General features: G+C 36.6%; 2 protein-coding genes across 2 annotated transcripts in view; one reads left to right on the plus strand and one right to left on the minus strand.

Annotated features, from left to right (window-relative positions):
• The window catches only part of LOC306855707 (arf-GAP with Rho-GAP domain, ANK repeat and PH domain-containing protein 1-like), a 25,152-nt gene extending 21,681 nt beyond the window's left edge, over positions 1-3,471 (plus strand). Inside the window, exons 20-23 of the mRNA XM_079394523.1 lie at positions 1,015-1,224; positions 1,506-1,611; positions 2,030-2,177; positions 2,256-3,471. Coding sequence (XP_079250649.1) covers positions 1,015-1,224; positions 1,506-1,611; positions 2,030-2,177; positions 2,256-2,297 — 506 coding nt within the window. The 3' untranslated portion in view covers positions 2,298-3,471. The remainder of the gene's footprint in view (positions 1-1,014; positions 1,225-1,505; positions 1,612-2,029; positions 2,178-2,255) is intronic.
• LOC306855708 (protein Red-like) lies at positions 3,459-19,697 on the minus strand. The gene is made up of 20 exons (XM_079394524.1): positions 19,593-19,697; positions 18,454-18,520; positions 17,285-17,377; positions 15,621-15,680; positions 15,038-15,205; positions 14,036-14,150; positions 13,892-13,962; positions 13,769-13,815; positions 12,727-12,890; positions 11,391-11,499; positions 10,362-10,401; positions 10,094-10,289; positions 9,960-9,978; positions 9,218-9,296; positions 8,063-8,143; positions 7,915-7,972; positions 7,744-7,832; positions 7,549-7,657; positions 6,590-6,624; positions 3,459-3,892 (listed from the first exon to the last, which is right to left on the minus strand). The coding sequence occupies exons 1-20, from the start codon at positions 19,693-19,695 to the stop codon at positions 3,865-3,867; spliced, it is 1,731 nt and encodes a 576-aa protein (XP_079250650.1). The 5' UTR covers positions 19,696-19,697; the 3' UTR covers positions 3,459-3,864.
• Between the last annotated feature and the right edge of the window lie 423 nt (positions 19,698-20,120).

Here is a 20,120-nt window from a genome sequence, read left to right on the forward strand (position 1 = left end):
TAATTAGGAGTATATTGAGGCAAAAGTCATAGTATGACCCATCTAATCTAAAGTGTGACCAGAATAATTGATGTAGTTATTTGAAAAATTAAAAGAACCGTTTCATGGCTATCCTTGTATCATTAACTTGTCGAGGCAAAACTTATAGTTAATAGTGAGAACTGGACCTTAAAATAAAGTGTGACCAAAACCTGTACTTGTAAAGAGAGCACACTTTTATATTAATTTCTCAACACACTTCAGTACACTTCTAATAAGTGCTTCAGGGGCAAGAAGTGGAAGGTTTTCGACTGGCCAAGTCCATCTCCACACTTAAACCCTGTAGAGGATGCATTTTACCTGCTAAAGAAGAGACTGAAGGGAGTAACCCCCCAAAACTGAAAGAGGCTGCGGTGAAAGCCTGGGAAAGCATCACAAAAGAAGAATGCTAAAGTTTGGTGATGTCAATGGGTCTCAGGCTTGATGCAGTTATTGAAAGCAAAGGATTTGCAACTAAATATTAAGTCTTTTTCACTTTAATCTGTTAATTCTATCTGTTCCAATACTTTTGGTATCATGAAAAATGTGTGGGTTCAAACAAAAGGTGCTATCTTCTAAGTTGTGTATCAGATCCAGATGAAAATACCTGTAAATAAAAGCTAAAATGTTAATCTCTCATCTCATATTCATCTTTTGATGTCAAACCCAAATGTTTCCAGTCTACAGCAAAAATAAAAGAATTGGCCTTTTCTAAATATATACTGTACGTGTGTGTATTCATATATACATAATAAATATACACCGCATACACACACATATATTATGTAAACTAAAACTTTTATTCTGGATGTGATTAATCGCGATTAATTGTTTGACAGCACTTGTATTTTTGCACAGCTACAATGCTGGATTGACCAATCAGCATCCAGGACCACATATGAAAGCTTATATATATACTAGAAAAGTCTCATTTATTAATTTTTAGAAAAACACCAAATGGAAGTCTCTTATAGGATGTTTTATGCTTTGTTTCAGGGCTGAAGGTGGAGGGTTTGTACCGGCGATGTGGAGTCGCTCCTCAGGTCAGTAAGATGGTCGATGCTCTGAGTGTTTCTCCAAGAGGAACGCTTCTGGAAACAGACGAGCTCTCCATCGTGGACATTTCAGGAGCTCTGAAACAGATCCTGCGGCAGAGCTTTGAGCTCATACCAAACGCACACAAGCCGCTCTGGCTCAAAGCTGCCGGTACGTCTGCTCTCAGCCATCAGTGCTCTAACAAACACAGCAAGATCCTTTCACTGGTTCTGTCAGTCTGCTCTCAAAAAAATAAAAAATAAATAAAGTCGCTGCTCATGTGCATAAACTCGTTGAACATGGCCATATTGCTCTCATTACAGATTTCTGAGATCCTGTCGTTGTGAATCCTGTGTTTGCTCAAGCTTTGGCATTAAAGAATTGTCATGCATGCATTAATGACATGTTGTATATAAAGACTGTGGTGTATTGACATGCAGTTGTCTCCACAGTGCTGTCAGATGAAAAACAGAGGCTGCAGATGTACCGCAACCTGCTTAAACAGCTTCCTCCAGACAGCCGCGTGACACTGGCCGCTCTGTGTGGACACCTGCACACGTAAGACAACCCTGGAAAATAAATATACTTAAATATATTTGAATCACATTTATTTCATGCCAAGTATACTACAAATATATTTTTTATATTTATGTGCTTAATAAAATGTCGTGCAATTGTACTTTTGGTATACTAAACCGGTATGTCTGCTAAATTGGAACAACTAATTTTGTACTTAATGCACTTTAATTGAGCAGAAGTAGTGCTGAAGTACAATTAAACATATACTTAGTATATTTGATTGTGCTAAAGTGGAACTATTGCAAGTTTATTTCAGCTACACTTTATATATATATACTTTAAAGTATAGGACTGAAAAATAAAGTGTGCAACAATCTCACACACAGGATTCCGAAAGTATTCAGACCCTTTTGTTATGTTGAGTTGTTGTGAATCATGTCGGTATCTGCTCTCTCAGTGTTCAGATGCACAGTCAGAAGAACCGCATGACGGCTCATAATCTGGCCGTGATATTTGTGGTCACGCTGTTCCAGGACCTCGCCATGAACGCAGCCTTGGTTCAACTCACCAAAGAGCTGATCCTACGTCACACAGAGATCTTCATGGTGAGCCTGCACTTAAAATAAACCATCCCACTGTCTTAATGTCTCAGAAATGATTGTGTCATCTGACATTGTGTGCAGAATCATGTGGAGAAAGATAGAGAAATCATCACTGTATTGTGAAGAGCTCACCGTTTCTCTTATGATCTCATGGACAGAAGTTAATCAGCGTCATGACTGCCTCAATTTACTGACGCATTACTAATGACTTATAGAAAGAACTATTCATCCAAAAACAGTTTACTCACCCTCAAGGCATGCAAGATTAGGATGAGTTTGTTTCTTCATCAGATTTGTAGAAATGTGTCTCTGCATCAGTGTCTCAGCAATGGATGCTCTGCAGTGAATGGGTGCCGTCAGAATGAGAGTCTGATAAAAACATCACAATAATCCACACCACTCCAGTCCATCAGTTAACATCTGGAGAAGATCAAAACTGCCTGGTGAATTGTGTGATCCTTTTTAGATGCTACAGTGTTGTTTTTGTCACTAACACTTTTAGGAACCTCAATGACAAACAATGAGGAGCGAGTAAGAAAATAAGATGGATCAACAAAACCCCAATTTCAATGGATGAAGACCAGCAGAACATGCTAGTAAATCTATGATGGCCGTAACAACCGTCTGAACAGACTGGTTTTAATTAATTAAATCCTTTAAGAGATGGTTCATCTTGAACAATATTTTGAAGAATGTTGGTAACCAAACAATGACAGTAGCCATCGACTTCCATAGTATTGTTTTCCGTACCATGGAAGTCAATGGCAACCGGCAACTGTTTGGCAATCTTTTTTAATGTCACAATGTATTAACTTCCCATTTAATCATATTTAACATGCTGGCAATAAAATGTCCAGTGGTACATATATGTGACCCTGGAGCACAAAACCAGTCTTAAGTCGCTGGGGTGTATTTGGGGCAATAGCCAACAATACACTGCATGGGTCAAAATTATACATTTTTCTTTTATGCCAAAAATCATTAGGATATTAAGTAGAGATCATGTTCCATGAAGATATTTTGTAAATTTCCTACCGTAAATATATCAAAACTTCATTTTTAATTAGTAATATGCCTTACTAATAACTAATATCGAAGACCCTCAGATTCCAGATTTTCAAATAGTTGTATCGCAGCCAAAAATGGTCCTATCCTAACAAACCATACATCAATGCAAAGCTTATTCAGCTTTCAGATGATGCATAAATTTCAATAAAAAAAAAAAATTACCCTTATGAATGATTTTGTGGTCCAGAGTCACATATAATGAATGACACTGCATTCCAGAGAGTGTTATGCTTTATTGTTACTCAGAATTACATGACAGTGCATTTGTATTTATAAATAAATGCATTCAAACAGGACTTGAGCATGTGCATTTGATCATGTCACGGGATGTGTTTATTTCCAGAAGGACAAAGCCACATCAATGTTTGCAATAAAATTGAAAACACTAAAAAGTCACAATAAAGGATCATTTCGTTTCTAGAAGCTCTGGTGTCACAATTGCATCTAATTCTGAAGCACACTGCCAAAAAACTTGGGATTAACAGTAAAAATTAGAAACAACAACATCTTTTAACATCCATTCTCTACCACTGTATTCATGAGGAATCGGAAAAACACCACAACTCATTTACTGTTTATACATATGGATCATATACATGCATCTGGAAGGATTCTTGAAGCTTTAATATCTGGGCCGCTTTACATCCACCCTGTATTAGAGAAGAAACAGAAGACGACAGATCATGAACACACATTTCATTTCAAAATACACACACTAAATTTAGATCCGATCATAGCACAATTCCCATTATCTGCTCAAATCAAGTGCATTTCATTTTCAAAGAGGCCCATATCAGACCATATGTGATGTAATATTATTGCTGTCCGAACAAGAAATGCAAGTTTCAATGTAAGGTCAATCCCAAACCTGAGATAATAACAAGAGCGATGGTTCAAACAATCAAAACACACAAGCTAGTGTGGTTTCATCAGATTGGTGGTAGCTATTTTTGAGCAAATCAATATCAGCCATCAGAGATGCTCATTATTAATAAAGGCACTGATATGTTGATGCTCTTTAAGTGTGCTGTCTGTGGACCGCAGGGAGTCGAGAGAAACAGGCTTTGAGAGTTGAGCAGCATGTTATTAACAACAACTGGGACCACTCACATAAACTTAGCCTCTGACCTAAGACTAGTCTGACCAACTAGCAGTTATCAATGGCTAACGAGTCATATTTTTCAGATTTAAATTAGACCAATCCACATTTATGCAACCAATTAAAAAAAAAAATTATGGCCAAAAAATTGATGACTAGTAAGACTAATTAAAGCGTTTTCTGCAACTGGTAACGAAATGCATTTTACTGAACAAAAGCAATCCGGACCATATGTCAATGGTTTCCAAGATGAATTCTTGGAGAGAAAAAAAAAAAAATCAGGGTTCAAAACTAGGGATTTTTGTTACTGGCCAGTGGGTCACATATTTACAGTGCATCCGGAAAATATTCAATGCTTCACTTTTTCCACATTTTATGTTATGTTACAGCCTTATTCCAAAATGGATTAAATTATTTTCCTCAAAATTCTACAAACAATACCCCATAATGACAACGTGAAAGAAGTTTGTTTGAAATCTTTGCAAATTTATTAAAAATAAAAAAGGTAAAAAAGTAAAATAAAATCGCATGTACATAAGTATTCACAGCCTTTGCTCAATACTTTTTTGAAGCACCTTTTGCACCAATTACAGCCTCAAATCTTTTTGGGTATGATGCAACAAGCTTTGATCATCATCATTTGGCAATTATCTGCCATTCCTCCTCATCTCTCAAGCTCTTGTCAGGTTGGATGGGGGCAGACGCACATTTTCAGCTTTCTCCAGAAATATTTGATTGGGTTTAAGCTCTGGCTCTGGCTGGGTCACTGTCCTGTTGGAAGGTAAACCTTCTGCCCGTCTGAGGTTCTGAATGCTCGGGACTGGATTTTCATTAAGGCTCTCTCAATATCTTTAAGCACTGAGCTTTAAGGGACTGAGGGAGCTCTGCCGAGTCCCTCAGTCCCTGCTGCTGAAAATCAGCCCCACAGCATGAGACTGATACCAGCACACTTTACTTTTGGGATGCTACTCTGCAGGTGATGAGCAGAGCTGGTTCCCTTCAAACATGATGCTTGGAATAAAGGTTCATCAGACCAGAGAATCTTGTTTCTCACAGTCTGAGGGTCCTTTAGGTGCTTTTTTGCAAATTCCAAGTGTGTTTTCATGTGTATTCTCTGAGGAGAGAATTGAGTTTGGCCACGCCGCCATAAAGACCGGATCAGTGGAGTGTTGCAGTGATGTTTGTCCTTCTGTAGATTTCTCCTATCTCCACATATGATCATGGAGCTCAACTAGAGTCACCATCAGGGTCTTGGTCACCAGTCTAGACAAGGCCCTTCTCCATCAGTTGCTCAGTTTGGCCAGGAGGCCAGCTCTAGGAAGAGTCCTGGTTGTTTCAAACTTTTTCCATGAAGGGTAACAGAGACTGCATGCTTCTGTGAAACTTCAATGCTGCAGAAATTTTTCTGCACCCTTCCCCAGATCTGTGCCTCGACACAATCCAGTCTCGGAGGTCTTCAGAGAATTGCTTGGACTTCATGGTGTATGCTCTGACATGCAGAGTTACCTGTGGGACCTTAAGTAGACAGGTGTGTGCCGTTCCAAATCATATCCAATCAACTGAATTTACCACAGGTGGACTCCAATCAAGTTGTAGAAACATCTCAAGGATGATCAGTGGAAACAGGAGGCACCTGAGCTCAATTTCGAGTGTCATGTCAAAGACTGTGAATACTAATATACATGTGATTTTTTAATTTTTAATTTTTAATAAATTTGCAAAGATTTCAAACAAACTTCTTTCACGTTGTCATTATGGGGTATTGTTTGTAGAATTTTGAGGAAAATAATTTAATCCATTTTGGAATAAGGCTGTAACATAAGATGTAGAAAAAGGGAAGTGCTGTGAATACTTTCCGGATGCACTGTATAGCCAATGCTAAGAGTTAAGAGGTAAATGTTCACCTTGGTTCATTTATGTGCAAAAAAAGAAGTATAAACCATCTATAAAATTGCATCTTGGTAAGATGCGTTAACATTTGAACTGCTTTAAAGTGTTCGGTTTCTTCTGTGTGCACAGAAAAGTGCCTCAAACCATGACACAACCGAATAAGTTCTTTCGCATCTTCTTGTGTTTGAATGGTGTAAAAATCACTTGTTTTATTTAGCAAAACTTAGCAAGACTTTTCCAAATGATAAACTTTTGTGATGACACATGACTGACCCGATTAAGGATGTTTAGGATATTTTTAAAACTGAAGACTTTAAAACTTCAGTGACTGAAGAAAAGAGAAACCGTTGACACTCACCCATCTGCCTCCATCTTCTTTCTCTTCTCAATGATCTGAAATAAACAGAGACAGTGTCACATCCAGTCCTGCAGCACGTTAATACTCTGTCTGAACATCACCACCAAACATCTGTTTGCAGCTCATGTGGGTCATAGGGGTGTGCGATATGGACAACAACAAAAAACTTTGTATTTCTCAGGATTTATCGTAAACGATAATTAACTGATATTTTGCTGAGTGTGTTTTTGCTCTGGTTTAGGCTTGTCGTGGATAAATAAATATGACATGAAAACCACCAATAGGTGGCGGCAAACCCCTGCCTTAATGTGTGATTCATTTATTACACCTATTTCATGTAGAAACAAAGCAAGTGGCTGTCTTTATGAATGGATCATTGAATCACTGACTCAAATGACTCATTCAAAAACAGATTCATTCAGGAATGAAACACCGCAGTGTTGCCATGAGATGCATAAATGTCCTGCTCCGACGGCTTTCATTGGCCAAACAGAAAAAAACAAGACAGTATTGCCTCCAAAATGTAACACACTCAATATTAACTTATTATTGAACTGTTATATAAAATCAATACTACATTTGCGATAACACTCATGTGCTAATATTTAGGAAAACGGCACTGATGCTTGTGCGTTATTACTAAAATGTATCACAGCTTGTAAAAAAGAAACGGATATTTTTTGCTTTCATAACTTGAATTGAGTCATTCAAACTGCATTCTAGTAAACTTCATCACGCAGTGCATGCTTTCAAACTCACAAGACAAGTTTTTATGTGTTTTTTGCCCAGTCGAGTCAGCTCGCACATTACCAAAACAACAATTACGATATTATCGCAGACAGTAAATAAATAAATCCCACCCCCCTAGTTGGTCACTGCTTATACAGCGTTTTATTCCACTACATCTCAAATTCTTAAACACTTCACAGAACGTTGCAGATGAGAGCCTGTAAACTCACAGCGCTGATTTTCTTCCACTGTCGGTCCAGCTCAGCCTTCTCGTTGGTTTCTTTAAAGCGGCGAGTCTTTCGGCCCTCAGACATTTTGATGCCGTACTGGAAGGCAGCCCTACAGAAACAAAATTATCATCATGATTAAAGTGAGCACACAACCTCAAACTGATGTAAACTGGTGAAAAACAGAGTCTGTGTTACTTGGGAAGTGCCTCCTTGTTGTTCATGTAGTCGCTGTACTCCTCTTGCGTGTCAAAGTCCCAGCGGCCCAAAGGACCCTTCTTATTACCCTAGAGACAGACACACACGTGAACACTCCTGACCAGAGACACACAGAGACAAGTCTCCATTACAACTCAAAATCACTCATGCCTGGTCCATCTTGCTGTAGTCCACCTCCTCATCACTGTCCACAGCCAGATCATCCATTCTACAACAGAGAAGCAACACATTCCCAAACTCAACATCATCAGCATCCTCAACCGTACATGACAGAAGAAGACGCGGCGGCGTAACTCACGTGGCAGGATAACACTCGGCGTAACTGTTTGACATCCCAAAGAAATCTCCAAGATGCTTCTTCTCTTCACGTCGGCTTCCAGTGCTCACGGTTAAAGACACAAACTCAACAACACTAGAGCGTAAGCATTTAACAAGCCATGATGTTAATAATCTACACACTAGAGCTGCCCCCTTAATAGTCGACCAAAATTTTGTTAGTTGGTTAAACACAGAAAAAAAGGCTGGTACTTGTACTAAATACAGTAGGCATATTGAGCAGGAAATCCAAGTTGACCTCAAATATGGCTGATCATTTAAAATGTAAATATACAAGTAGCGGCAACTTTACACGTCCGCTCACCCTAAAATTAGCCTAGATAAATGTGTGCTATTAGGAAAATACCCAAGTGTTTGTGCTGAGACGCCGCACAATCACATGCATTTTTTTCTTAATAACAGTGGAAACAACTTAAAATCCACCACCATTTCTACTTATTATACAGATAAGAGTAACACATTCGAAACCGTAAAGGGCCAACTTCTGTGTACACTCACAATCAGTGTTGGGGAACGTTATTTTTAAAAGTAATGCATTACAATATTGCATTATTCCCTAAAATGTAACTAATTGCATTACTTTTTCTGGAAAGTAAATGTGTTACATTACTTTTGCATTACTTTTTGCTCACAATATCGACAAAACTTTGCGCTTTTGTAAAATAAAGAAAACAAACAGGATGCGCTGGAGCGCGTCACAAAAATGAATCGAAGCTCAGTGTGTAGGATACTTGTCTCACAGACATAAGAAATATATCTACAGAAAGCTTGAAATGTCTACTTTAAAATGAAACAATTCAAAGCGAAAACACTGATTATGTAATCCATATGAAAGGCGCATCACTGTACTGCGGACATGCAGCTGACACGGACTCAGAAATAGTTTATTAATAAATAATTAAAACATCTATTTTTTTCAGACTCCTTCATAGTCTCATTACATATTGAACTCATATATATTTATTAATTAAAGTGTGATTAGTCGACTAATGGCTTAAATGAACTGACTATAAGAATCTTTAATCGGGGGCAGCCCTACTATACACTATATGCAATAGTGATTGATTTTCAGTCTCAGAGAGTGCATGCTGCAGTTCTGCAGTCACGTGAAGGATATGCTTCCTGGCCCTGCAAATGAGCGGCTCCAGCAAACTTCTCATTGATCAGCTTGATCTGGTCCTTCACAGAGCCTGGACCTGAAAGAGACCATCACAGCACTCAAATATAGGACTGGACTTTAGCATTCAAACGCAGGTCTGACAGCATTTCTTTGAATACCTTTGTGATAAAGATGTGTGCTTAATGATAAATAAGTGTGCTTAATCTGCACTCACAGATAAGTACACTTAAGCACATTTGTGTAATTGAGTGTATTTTTTGTTTGTTTTAGAAGTACATTTAAATCATTTTACTAATCTTTAGTCATGCTTTAAAGTTGTACACATCTACTTTAAATGTAATGTCAAATAACACTACATGTAAAAGTTAACATATTCTAAATGCAATACATCGTAACATCATCATTACAAATGTGTTATTACAAATATATACAACATACCAGCATTCAATAGAAATGACATTAAAGTATGTTTTAATTTCCCATAATACCTTGCAAGTACATTTGGCAGTATACTTTAAAGACAGGACAAGAGAAATAATTATGAAATTACTTGTAAAGACTTAAGTGGGTTAAGAAAGGCACTCTTAAGCTCAGCTAATTGCATTTAATATAAATCTCATATTCATTTTATTGCAATTAACATGCAATTATATTATGCACTGAATTTAAATTCCAAATTAAACACTGCATTCCAAAAAGTGGCAAGAATATGAGGAATAGGAAGATTGTAAACATTTACCTTTATCAATGTCCATGGCCTGAAGAGACAGAAATATTGTATATACATTAGACGTATTATAATTATTAGTGATATTCTTAAGTTTTGCACAAATAGTCAGAGGCAATGAGAATCGTTTTCACGTAAAGACAGACCTCGTCATCAGCTCGGGGTTTCTCAAAGTAACTGTGCCGCCTTTTCTCCTCGTCACGATCTCGCTCTCGCTCTCTCTCTCTCTCCCTCTCTCTCTCCCTCTCTCGCTCTCGCTCTCGCTCACGGTAGCGCTCCTTCTCTTTGTCTCTGATGCTCTTGGAGGTGGAGGGTGTGTAATCACCGATGTCGTCAAAGATGCTGCAAACACACACAGATGTTAGCAAGCTTCTGTTCAGATCATAAACATAAACTGATTGCGTGTGAACTCACCTTATGTCGGCCTCTGGTGCCTTCTTCTCATCCAGACGTCCTGAAAACAGAGAAAACACTAAAGTTTCGCTTTTACAAACACTAAGGATGAGTTACATCATGGACTCTTCAAACCCTTTTGATGATGCATTTCCAGAGCTATTAACACGGTAGATAGTCATTTTTTTTATATTTTCATTTTTTAAAGATGTAATGCACATTTATAACACAATACTTGGTGTTATATTACCCTGATGTTAAATTACCCAAAACTAGTTAACGCTGCTGCATGAATGTGATTGCCTCGCTTCTGAACAATGGAACCAATCTCTTGATTTTTTTTTCTTTCGATTGGAAGGTCATTGAAATAGCTATTGGAGCAAATAGGGACAAAAATTATGCAGGGTTTTTCAGGGTTTATGAAGGTAAATGTAAGACTTTTTAAAGACTAATTAAAGAAAATTTAAGGAACACAATGTGTTGTATTAGCAACACTTCAAAGTTTGAAAATACAACAGATCTCCATTACTTATTAATTTCACAAAAAATTGCTTAAGCTTTGAATAGCTCTGCTCCAAACCACTAGGCTAGGATATAGAAATCACTTTTACTGTAACTTCTGTTCACACTGCAAAACAATGCTTTTCTGTAGTGCTTTTGTCTTGTTTTCAGTGCAAATATCTAAAGATTCTTCATTTAAGATACATTTACTTGAGGAGCAAAACCACATAAGATAAGAAGTCTTGTTTTCTGTAAAACTGATCAAAAGAGTTTATGATTAAAACAAGAACAAATATCTGCCAACAGGCTTAGAAAAATCAACTTAATTCAAAGGGAAAACAAGTTTTCATTCCCCTCTGAAAGATATTAGTCCTTGTTTTAAACAAACTCACTTAATTTAGTTAATTTTCTCAGTTTGCCCAAGTATGAAAAGACACATGGATTATAGTCTTGTTTCAGTGACTTAAACTTCAAGGACATCACTACAAAACAGACTCAAAAAGCTGATCTCTAATGAACACAGCAGCGGGCCGGTGCAGAGAAAACTACCTTTGTCCTTCTTCTTCAGTTTCTTGTTGCGGGTGCCCTGCCTCAGGTACGACAGGATCTGCGTCAGTTTGCTGATGACTATGTCGTTAGTGGTGAGCGTCGTCTGAGCCTGAGGAACAAAAACAGCAGTTTGACAACACTTTAAAAAATCATCAAAATGTGAGTGCAGTCTGATCATGCAACCTCACCCGAAACCACAATGCACCTTTCCTTTTCATGTTGCAGCCCTGAATTAGGCCTGTGCAATTAATTAATTGATTTTGGCCTCCAACAATTATGAAAATACAATAATCTAGATTATTTTACGGTACGTGTACTTACATGTATTTACAGTGTACTTAAGAAAGTACTGGTAATATAAGGTAACTACGTGGGGTAGGGTTAGGTTTAGGGCTAGTACTTAGTTATTACCTAGTTATTGTAAGTACTATAATAAGTACATAGTATGTACATGAGGAACAGGACTGTAAAATGAAGTGCTACCAAACGCTTTATTCATGTTTTTAAAACCGCTAAAGAGAACTTGCGCTTCGGAGGATTTCTGTGATGCGCTCAGAGACGGAGCAGAACATGGACATGTAAAGTCATCTTTTAGCTCAAGGTGTGCGCCTAAATGGTCAAATACACACAAAAATGTGTCGCTTAATGATTATTCACGTAAACCTTCGTCGGTCATGCAATAAAAGAACATAAACCGTTGAGCTTGGACTTATTTGAACAATGCCTAAACTTTGTATTACGAGGACTTCCTGTGTCTGTTTGCCTCTTTAAGATGAATCGCTTGATGTATCGAGGTGAAGTTGCTTTGGATAAAAGCATCTGCAAAATGAATAAATGTAAAAAGGTCTTCAGTTGTGTGTCAAAGATGAACGAATGTCTTATTGGTTTGGAATGAAGTGAGGTTTAAAAGCTTTAAAAAGAGTTATTTATTTTTACTATTATTTACAACAGAATCTGCATTTTAATTTAAACTAAAGATATTTGTTACGAGACAATAAAAACAACTTGATTTTCAAGTCCACAAATCTGCAACAACTGAATCAATGTAACAGGTTTGACAAGCCAAGATTACTTTATGATCATTTTTTACGTTTAATCACCCCTTTTCAGATTTTGAGCCATATATTCACTATGATGTGCATGCATCTATGAGAGAAATAAGAAGAGTAAAACAGGCATGTTGATGCAGTACTACCTGTAGTCTGCGTCTCATTTTATCCTCAAAATACTACAGCTTATGAAGTAAGTTCGTTACAGTGACATGGAATTATTCTCCCAAAAATGAAAAGGTGAAAGGTAATGTCAGGGTTAGTGCTCGTGTGTTTGGTCTCTGTACCTCCATGGTGGGGCAGTCGGCTTTGCTGCGGATGAGGGTGGTCGGGATGTCTGTGTCTGCATACTCGTCTTCCAGGTCCACCACATACGCCATGCGGCCCGGCAGGAAAAGCTCGTTACGCTCCATCTGACGACCCTTGAACAGGATCCTATAGATGTTCCGTCCTGAAGAGCACAACAACACAGAATAAAACACTGTGAGTTTAAACGACACAGACGAAACTCACACAACATCAAAAACAAGTGGAAGAGTTCGACCTTTCAAACTAGGTTTTTAGTAATTAATGAATTTATTTACAAATCACGGGTTTAAGCACTGATGGTACCCTACTGCATTTGTTTACATTTTCTACACTGAATATTAGCTTTATCATCATGGTTATTCTGCTGATGATATAAAACGGGAATATTGTGCATATTGCGCTAATGTTAAAAGTTTAGCTTGTAAAGACAGTAATCCAGTGTTATCCCTCTTTTTCGTTTGCTACTTTCAGATGCATTTTGTGCAACAAATAGGAGATTCATTGCACAGTACAGACAACTTTGTTGATTTTTTCTGAAAGAATGCAAAACTCAAGTGACAGTAAAGAGAGTATTCTTTGCTCGCTTTCCGTTTATAACCCATTCACAAATTAAATAAAACTTATTTTTCCATGCAACTAATACACACTATAAAGTTTCTAGAATGGCAACTGTATTTAAATGTGGGACTGAATCCAAAAACTAATTTTTGACAGTGGATGGGACAAAATAATCTGATACTGTATGCCGAAATTAGTCTTGCAAACTCGTAAACCTACAACTTGTTCTATGTGATGTTCAATGGGTTTCATTGCTTTACATGCATGTCTTTACATTTTAAAATGTTCCTTTTGTGTTCATTTAGTAAAAAAAATAAAAGTCAGTGAACAATCAGTGTCTAGATTATATTTGAATGATTTTTACAATTTTCCAAGTGCAAATGCAAAAATCTTAAGCTACATCACACAGCCTGTTTATTGCATTCATTTGCTCAAGAAGTCTGAGAGGAACGCTGAACTCACCCAGGCGAGTCTTAAACTCAATCTTCTGCTCTGGATCTTCATCTTTCCTGTCAAACACAAACATGTTGAAAGATACTCGGAACTGGATCAAAATGAACACGCATATGATTTTCTAAAACATACTTGACTTCCTTCTGCACTTTCTCAATTATGTCCTCCTCTTCTCGCTCCTTGCTAGTGATTTCAGCTCTGACCTGAAATCGAAACACTAGAGTAAACAAAAGCCAGTATGTGGCAGCTGTATGATTAGTGGCTTTGCTGTCGTACCTTCTGTAGCAGAGCGAAATCCAGACCCTTCACCAAGTGAGTGTGCTCCATATCACCACCCAAGAACTTCGACTCCTGGATCAGCTGACGCCTTTTCTCTGCTGCCGATTTGTCCCTGTTCAGCAAAATAAAACACAACAACAAAATGCATGTTTTAACCAACACAAAAAACCTTACAAAAAAGGTAAGAAAGGACCCCAAATAATAAAACTAAAATATACAACCGTATAATGCCATTTTTATTAGAACACTAGTATTTTTACCAGTTAAATTTTTTTTTTGCTGTAGTGTGTCAGAAGGAAATATCAGTTTTAATTTCCAAACATTCATTTAGCCATTAATAGCAATAATCCAGTGAGATGTTAGTGCTCCACACAGAGATCTGATCTGATCATCATCCAGTCTGTCTGTGATTATATTATAGACTAAATCCAGAAGAACTGTGTCTCCAAGACGCTTTAAGAAACCTCCTGAGAAACTCTGCTCAAGTGCACCGAGGACAAAAGCTGCTTTAAACACAAAGCACGCTCACACCAAATGTTGATTTCATTTAGTTAATAGAAGTTAATTGATCAAGAAAATCTATTTATGACATTATTTTTGACAGCATCCTCATTTTTACACAAGTGCCTAAAACTTTTAACAGTTCTGTAGCTTTGCAGGAGGTTTCCTGAAGCGTCTTCTTCTGGATTTAGTCTGTCTCAGTTTGTTCTGTTTCTTCATGTTATTCCAGACAGACTGATGATGATCAGATCTCTGTGTGGAGCACTAACATCTCACTGGATTATTACAATTAATGGCTAAATGAATGTTTGGAAATGTAAACTGATATTTCCTACTGACACTACAGTAAAAGATAGAAATAACTGACTTAAAACCATTCTGTAGCTGCTGAAAGTACTAGTGTTCTAATCATTTTGGCCACCAGTGTAATTCTGCATTACATACAGTAATAAATAAATAAATATGAAATGAAAGGCACAAATGGCAGAAGACACTCACGCCTCCGCAGTGGGTCCCACGGCTCGATAGTTAGCCGTGGTGCTGATGAGCTCCGTCTCCTCGTAGTCTTTATTAACCCCGTCACGTCTTTCTCGAGCACGGTCGCGGTATTTCTCCGCCAGCTCGCGCTCGCGCTCCATCTCCTGCTGCCGCAGTTTAGCATAGTAACTTCAGACAGAAGCGTAAACAGCAACAGAGAAAAACAATCAAAACCTGTTTTAGTGTGCATCACATCATATTATGACAAATAAAAGAATGCATGGGGGAAATGACAATTTTAATAAATTAACTTTCCACTTGCTAACACAAGTGGGCATCTGAGGTGAATACAGTATAAATATAAATATGCTGTGTATTCTGCAAAGTAAAGTAAACAACATTTATCAAAACAAAATCATGAATGAAGTGAAACGGGTTTTAGTGTGAATTTTCTAGTTCTAGTTTTCTCATAATATGAGCATTGCTGCTAATTTAAAATGTGGAAAAGTTAAATGCCATTTGATCAGCAGTGAATAAAGTCATCAGAAACGTGTCAATATGTGCAGAAGAGAGATGATTTCTTCATCACGGTTCCTCGACTCACCTTTTTTTCTTACGCCTGCGAGCCGCAGGATCCTCATCCTCATTATATTCCCGTGGCATCCTGGGAAATTCATCACAACAAGAAGTCAAACTGACTTGTCAGACTGTTATCAAGGAAGCATGCAGTGTAGGGCTGCATAGACCACTTTACCCACTAGTCACCGCTGGCAGAAGCTATCGAGTATTTAAGAGTGAATTAACCACAGCAAGCATATAAAAGACACAGATTCCTGTTCAAGTTGGCAAAACTGTTAACTGTTCAAATAAATTGTATTAATATTAGAGCTGTCAGTTTAAGGCGTTAACATAATTCATTAGTTATGAAAAATAACACGATTAAAATATTTTAATGCAGTTAAGGCACTGGCCCCGACCCCCAGACCTGTACATCATCTTATATTTCATTCAGTCGACTGTTGACAAATATGATCCATAAATGCAGTTATGCAAGATATTGGGGCAAACAAATGCTGCTGTATGAGTGTTTGTCTCATATTTAAATCAAATGATAAGCAATATCTCACTATTTGTTTTCCGATCTATCACGGGTTTAAATGTGATTTTGTACAACAGTTCAGTATAAGAAGCTAATATTGTGTTATATTGTATTTTAAATACAATATTGTCTGTTTTTGTTAAATTTTGCAGAGAAAATATTAAGTTTAAAGCCAAAGCAGAATTGTGCGACTCAGCGATTCATTTCTGAATAAATCCACGTTTTGAACCAATACCGTGAACTAATGATTCAGTAGCTTATTCATAAAATAAGCAGTTACTTCAGTTTAAACGAATCGAATTAATAAATGACTCAAAGACATTTACCGCCACATGCTGGTAATTTTAGTTTCTTATTTAGAGTATCATTTCATTAAAAAAAACATTCAAGGTATAGTTCACCCCAAAATTTTAAGTCTGCCATCAATTTTCGTTTCAAACCAATATGAATTTTTTTTTTTGCACAACATAAAATAAGGTATTTTGAAGACTTTGTTGGTAATTGAGCTGTTTTGGTTACCAATGACTTTCATTGTATAAACAAAATAAAAAAAAATAATATGAATTAAAATATAAATGTTAAATATTAAAATATTAATTAAAATATTAAAAATTATATTTTTTTATGTTCCATAGTTTATGTTGGGCTGTTGTAGCCTAAATGTTTGAGTATTAAATTTAATGCTCAATCAAATAAAATATTTATTTCTAAAGCTACAATTTGTAATGTCTACTTGATACTTTCTCATTTAACACAATAATAGCTTTAAATGATCTTTTGTGGGTAATTTCAGCCAAATTTAATTTGCGATTAATTAAAATCGACTGACAGCCCTAATTAATATGCAGGCACCTATTCTTCAACATCAAAGACATGTATCTTAAGGTTACAATGTTGCATGTCAATCTGAAACACGTTACATGTTAAATACAAAGTGATCATTCTTATTTTAATGTTTTTACATGACATTCTGGAGACGTAACCATTGGGCTATCAATTCATAATTACTATTTGATAAGAACGATTCGTTTTCATGTCTTAAATGGTAACAAAGCACAAGTGGCCAAGTAACTTAGGTTTTGTTTTGACAAGTAGTAAGCAGCGAGCGTGCAACCCCTAGTGTACGTATGATTAAAGAAAGACGAGTATTAAAAAGCAAGTCCAAGTACTCATGGTGGCGTGTTTTGGAGGGTGGAGCTGAGGACGGCGTGGATCTCGGGGTCATCAGAAGCTTCCTGAAGTCATCATTGGTCAGCTTAGATCTGAGGATCAAGAACGAAAATAGTGAAACCTAGAGCTAACATTTTAATGGACAGCAACAAAAACGATTGCATCTGCTCTTGAATAACGGTCACTGCTGATGTTTCACTTGTCTTATCAGAGGTCACATATTAATAAAGCTATAGATTTAACACTAGAATGAAATCACATTCACGTCACTGTATTCATCAAAGGGTTTCTGCAGGTTTAATGACGGTAAAGTCTTTAAAGGAGTACTTCACTTCCAGAACAAACATTTAAGTTCAAAAGGCACCATAGAAGTCTATTATATGGAGAGAAATCCTAAAATGTTTTGCTCAAAAAACTATTTCTTTACGACTGAAGACAGACATGACATGACAAGGGGGTGAGTACATTATCTGTAAATGTTTGTTCTGAACGTGAACTACTCCTTTTGAATACTAAATATACATGTATATAAAACAGCCTTGAATAGCTCAGCTCCAAACCCCTTGAGAACAGAAATAACTTTTACTCTACCTGCTTATCACACTGCAAAAAAAGTGATTTCTTCCTCAGTATTTTTGTCTTGTTTTCCAATCCAAACGTCTAAAGATGCTTAAACCAAAATACATTTACTTGAGAAGTAAAAAATGTCATCTTGTATACTGTGAAACTGATCAGAATGAAGTGAGTTTATGATTAAAACAAGAATAAATATCTGCCAACAGGCTCAGGAGAAACAAAATAAACTGAATTCAAAGGTTCCCCCGCTGACAGAAATTAGATTATTTAGTTCAAATTTTCAAGATTTTCAGATTTGCATCTCAATCCTGATTTAAGGACGTTTAGATGTTTGTTTTGGAAAACAAAAATACAGAGGAAGATATTCATTGTTTTGCAAAGAATGCAATATTTAATTCCACGACTTAATGACTTTAAGATTTTCGGCTCTGATTTAAAACAATTTTAAATGCTTTTAAATGCACAAGTGTGACTTTTTATGACCAGAAACCATGTTGTCCTCGAGCCACAGTTGATGTATCATTATAACGGTCGGTGAGAGGAGGTCATCAGCACATTACACTGAGATGAAGTGATGGAGAAGAGCACTTACTGAAGCGCTGACCGGTGGTCCTCCACCTCATGGCCGTCCGGAGCCAGAGGATTGGAGTAAACATCAGCTGAAAGAGACGGACACACACACACACGTGAGTATTAATCGCTCATCACCCCAAAGATACACGTGAACTCCTCCAAATACATGACAGAAGCACTGTACTTCATCTCATGCTCTCTGAAGACTTCTACTCCAGTCTGATTCCTTTATAGTAAACCGTCCCATTTTACATCTGCTTCAAATTAAATGTACAAAAGTGATTTTATATACATAGAAAGCATGTTAAAGGCAAGTAAAGCGTCTGCCTGAATGTTTAAAGTAACTTTAGTGAAAAGAATATGTGTGAGAAATAATGTTGTATTTTCAATCAGCATAACAGATATAGCGCTGAGAAACGATTAATCACTTCCTAAATAAAGGTTTTGTTTAGATAAGATGTGTGTGTGTGCTGTATATATTTATTACATATATATAAAGACACACATGCAGTATATATTTACATATAAATATAATATGTAAAAGTATTTAATATATGAACATAACATTTTTATTAAATATACACAAGCATGTATCTATATATACATAATAAATATACACAGCACACACACATATATATATATTATATAAACACAAACTTTATTTTGAAAGCGATTAATTGTTGAAAAAACGTAAAAATTGAACAACATAATTATTCTGACTTGTACTTATTAAAATATATAAAATACTAAATATTATTAAATGCAAATGTAAAACGAATCTGTGGTTTGAAGGACAGTGGCATAGATTGGTAAAGATTTAAAAGGACAATTAATCAGTTTTAGTGTGATCTTTTAATATTTCTGGTTTTAAATATGCCTGATAAGATTGTTTGTTTTATGAACTATTGTTACATTGAACGGCATTATAGCGGGGGTCTTCTGAAATACTGTCATAAATTAACTTAGAACACATTTTACTGTAAAATATAAAGCTGTATTTGTTCTGGCTGCAGTTTTGCTATATTTGTGTTAATTTGCACCAAAACATTAACGTTATCTGTGAAGTCTGCGCGCGCTTCTGGAATATAACGGGACATATTCTCAAATATGACTTTATCCACACACAGCATAAACGTTTATTAAATATATAATACTTACATTCTCGTTCAGGCATGATGAAATTAATCGAGCCAAAAACACGACTCGACCACTTTATTGTTGATAGTACGACTGCTGACGTCACACTTCCGCTTATTTTCATTGGTCTTCAGTCACGAGTCTCGCGACAGCGCCGCCTGGTGACCTGGAGGACAGCCTGGTTTCGCCGCCATAACTCAAGAAAGCAATATATAATACTTATATATAATAATTATATATATATACACATACACTATATTGCCAAAAGTACTGGGTCACCCCCTTCTAATGAGCAGGTTTGACTACTTTAGTAATTTCCATGAGAACAAATCTTAATGTTTAAGCATATAATGATATTCTAGGGAATTGTGTGCTTCTAATTTAATAGCAACAGTTTGGACAGAACCCTTTTCTATTCTAACATGACAGTCTTTAATGCATGGTGTTTCCTTCAGGAGCATCAGTGAACGTTTGAACCTTTTATAATAGTTGTGTTCGAGTCCATCAGTCGTCCTCAGAGTGAAAGATGGATCTCATAATCATACAGTC

This window comes from Barbus barbus, assembly GCF_936440315.1.
Source record: "Barbus barbus genome assembly, chromosome: 36".
Lineage (NCBI taxonomy): Eukaryota > Metazoa > Chordata > Actinopteri > Cypriniformes > Cyprinidae > Barbus > Barbus barbus.

Bases quoted from the DNA above. Each gene is read 5' to 3' on its own strand.
- LOC306855708 (XM_079394524.1), bottom strand. From the start codon at position 19,695: ATGAAAATAAGCGGAAGTGTGACGTCAGCAGTCGTACTATCAACAATA. The intron at 15,681-17,284 runs GTACTTGGACTT...TGAATTTCCCAG, and splicing joins TCCAAAACACGCCACCATGA to GATGCCACGGGAATATAATG. The intron at 8,144-9,217 runs ATATCCTTCACG...AACCGTGAGCAC, and splicing joins CATTTGCAGGGCCAGGAAGC to TGGAAGCCGACGTGAAGAGA.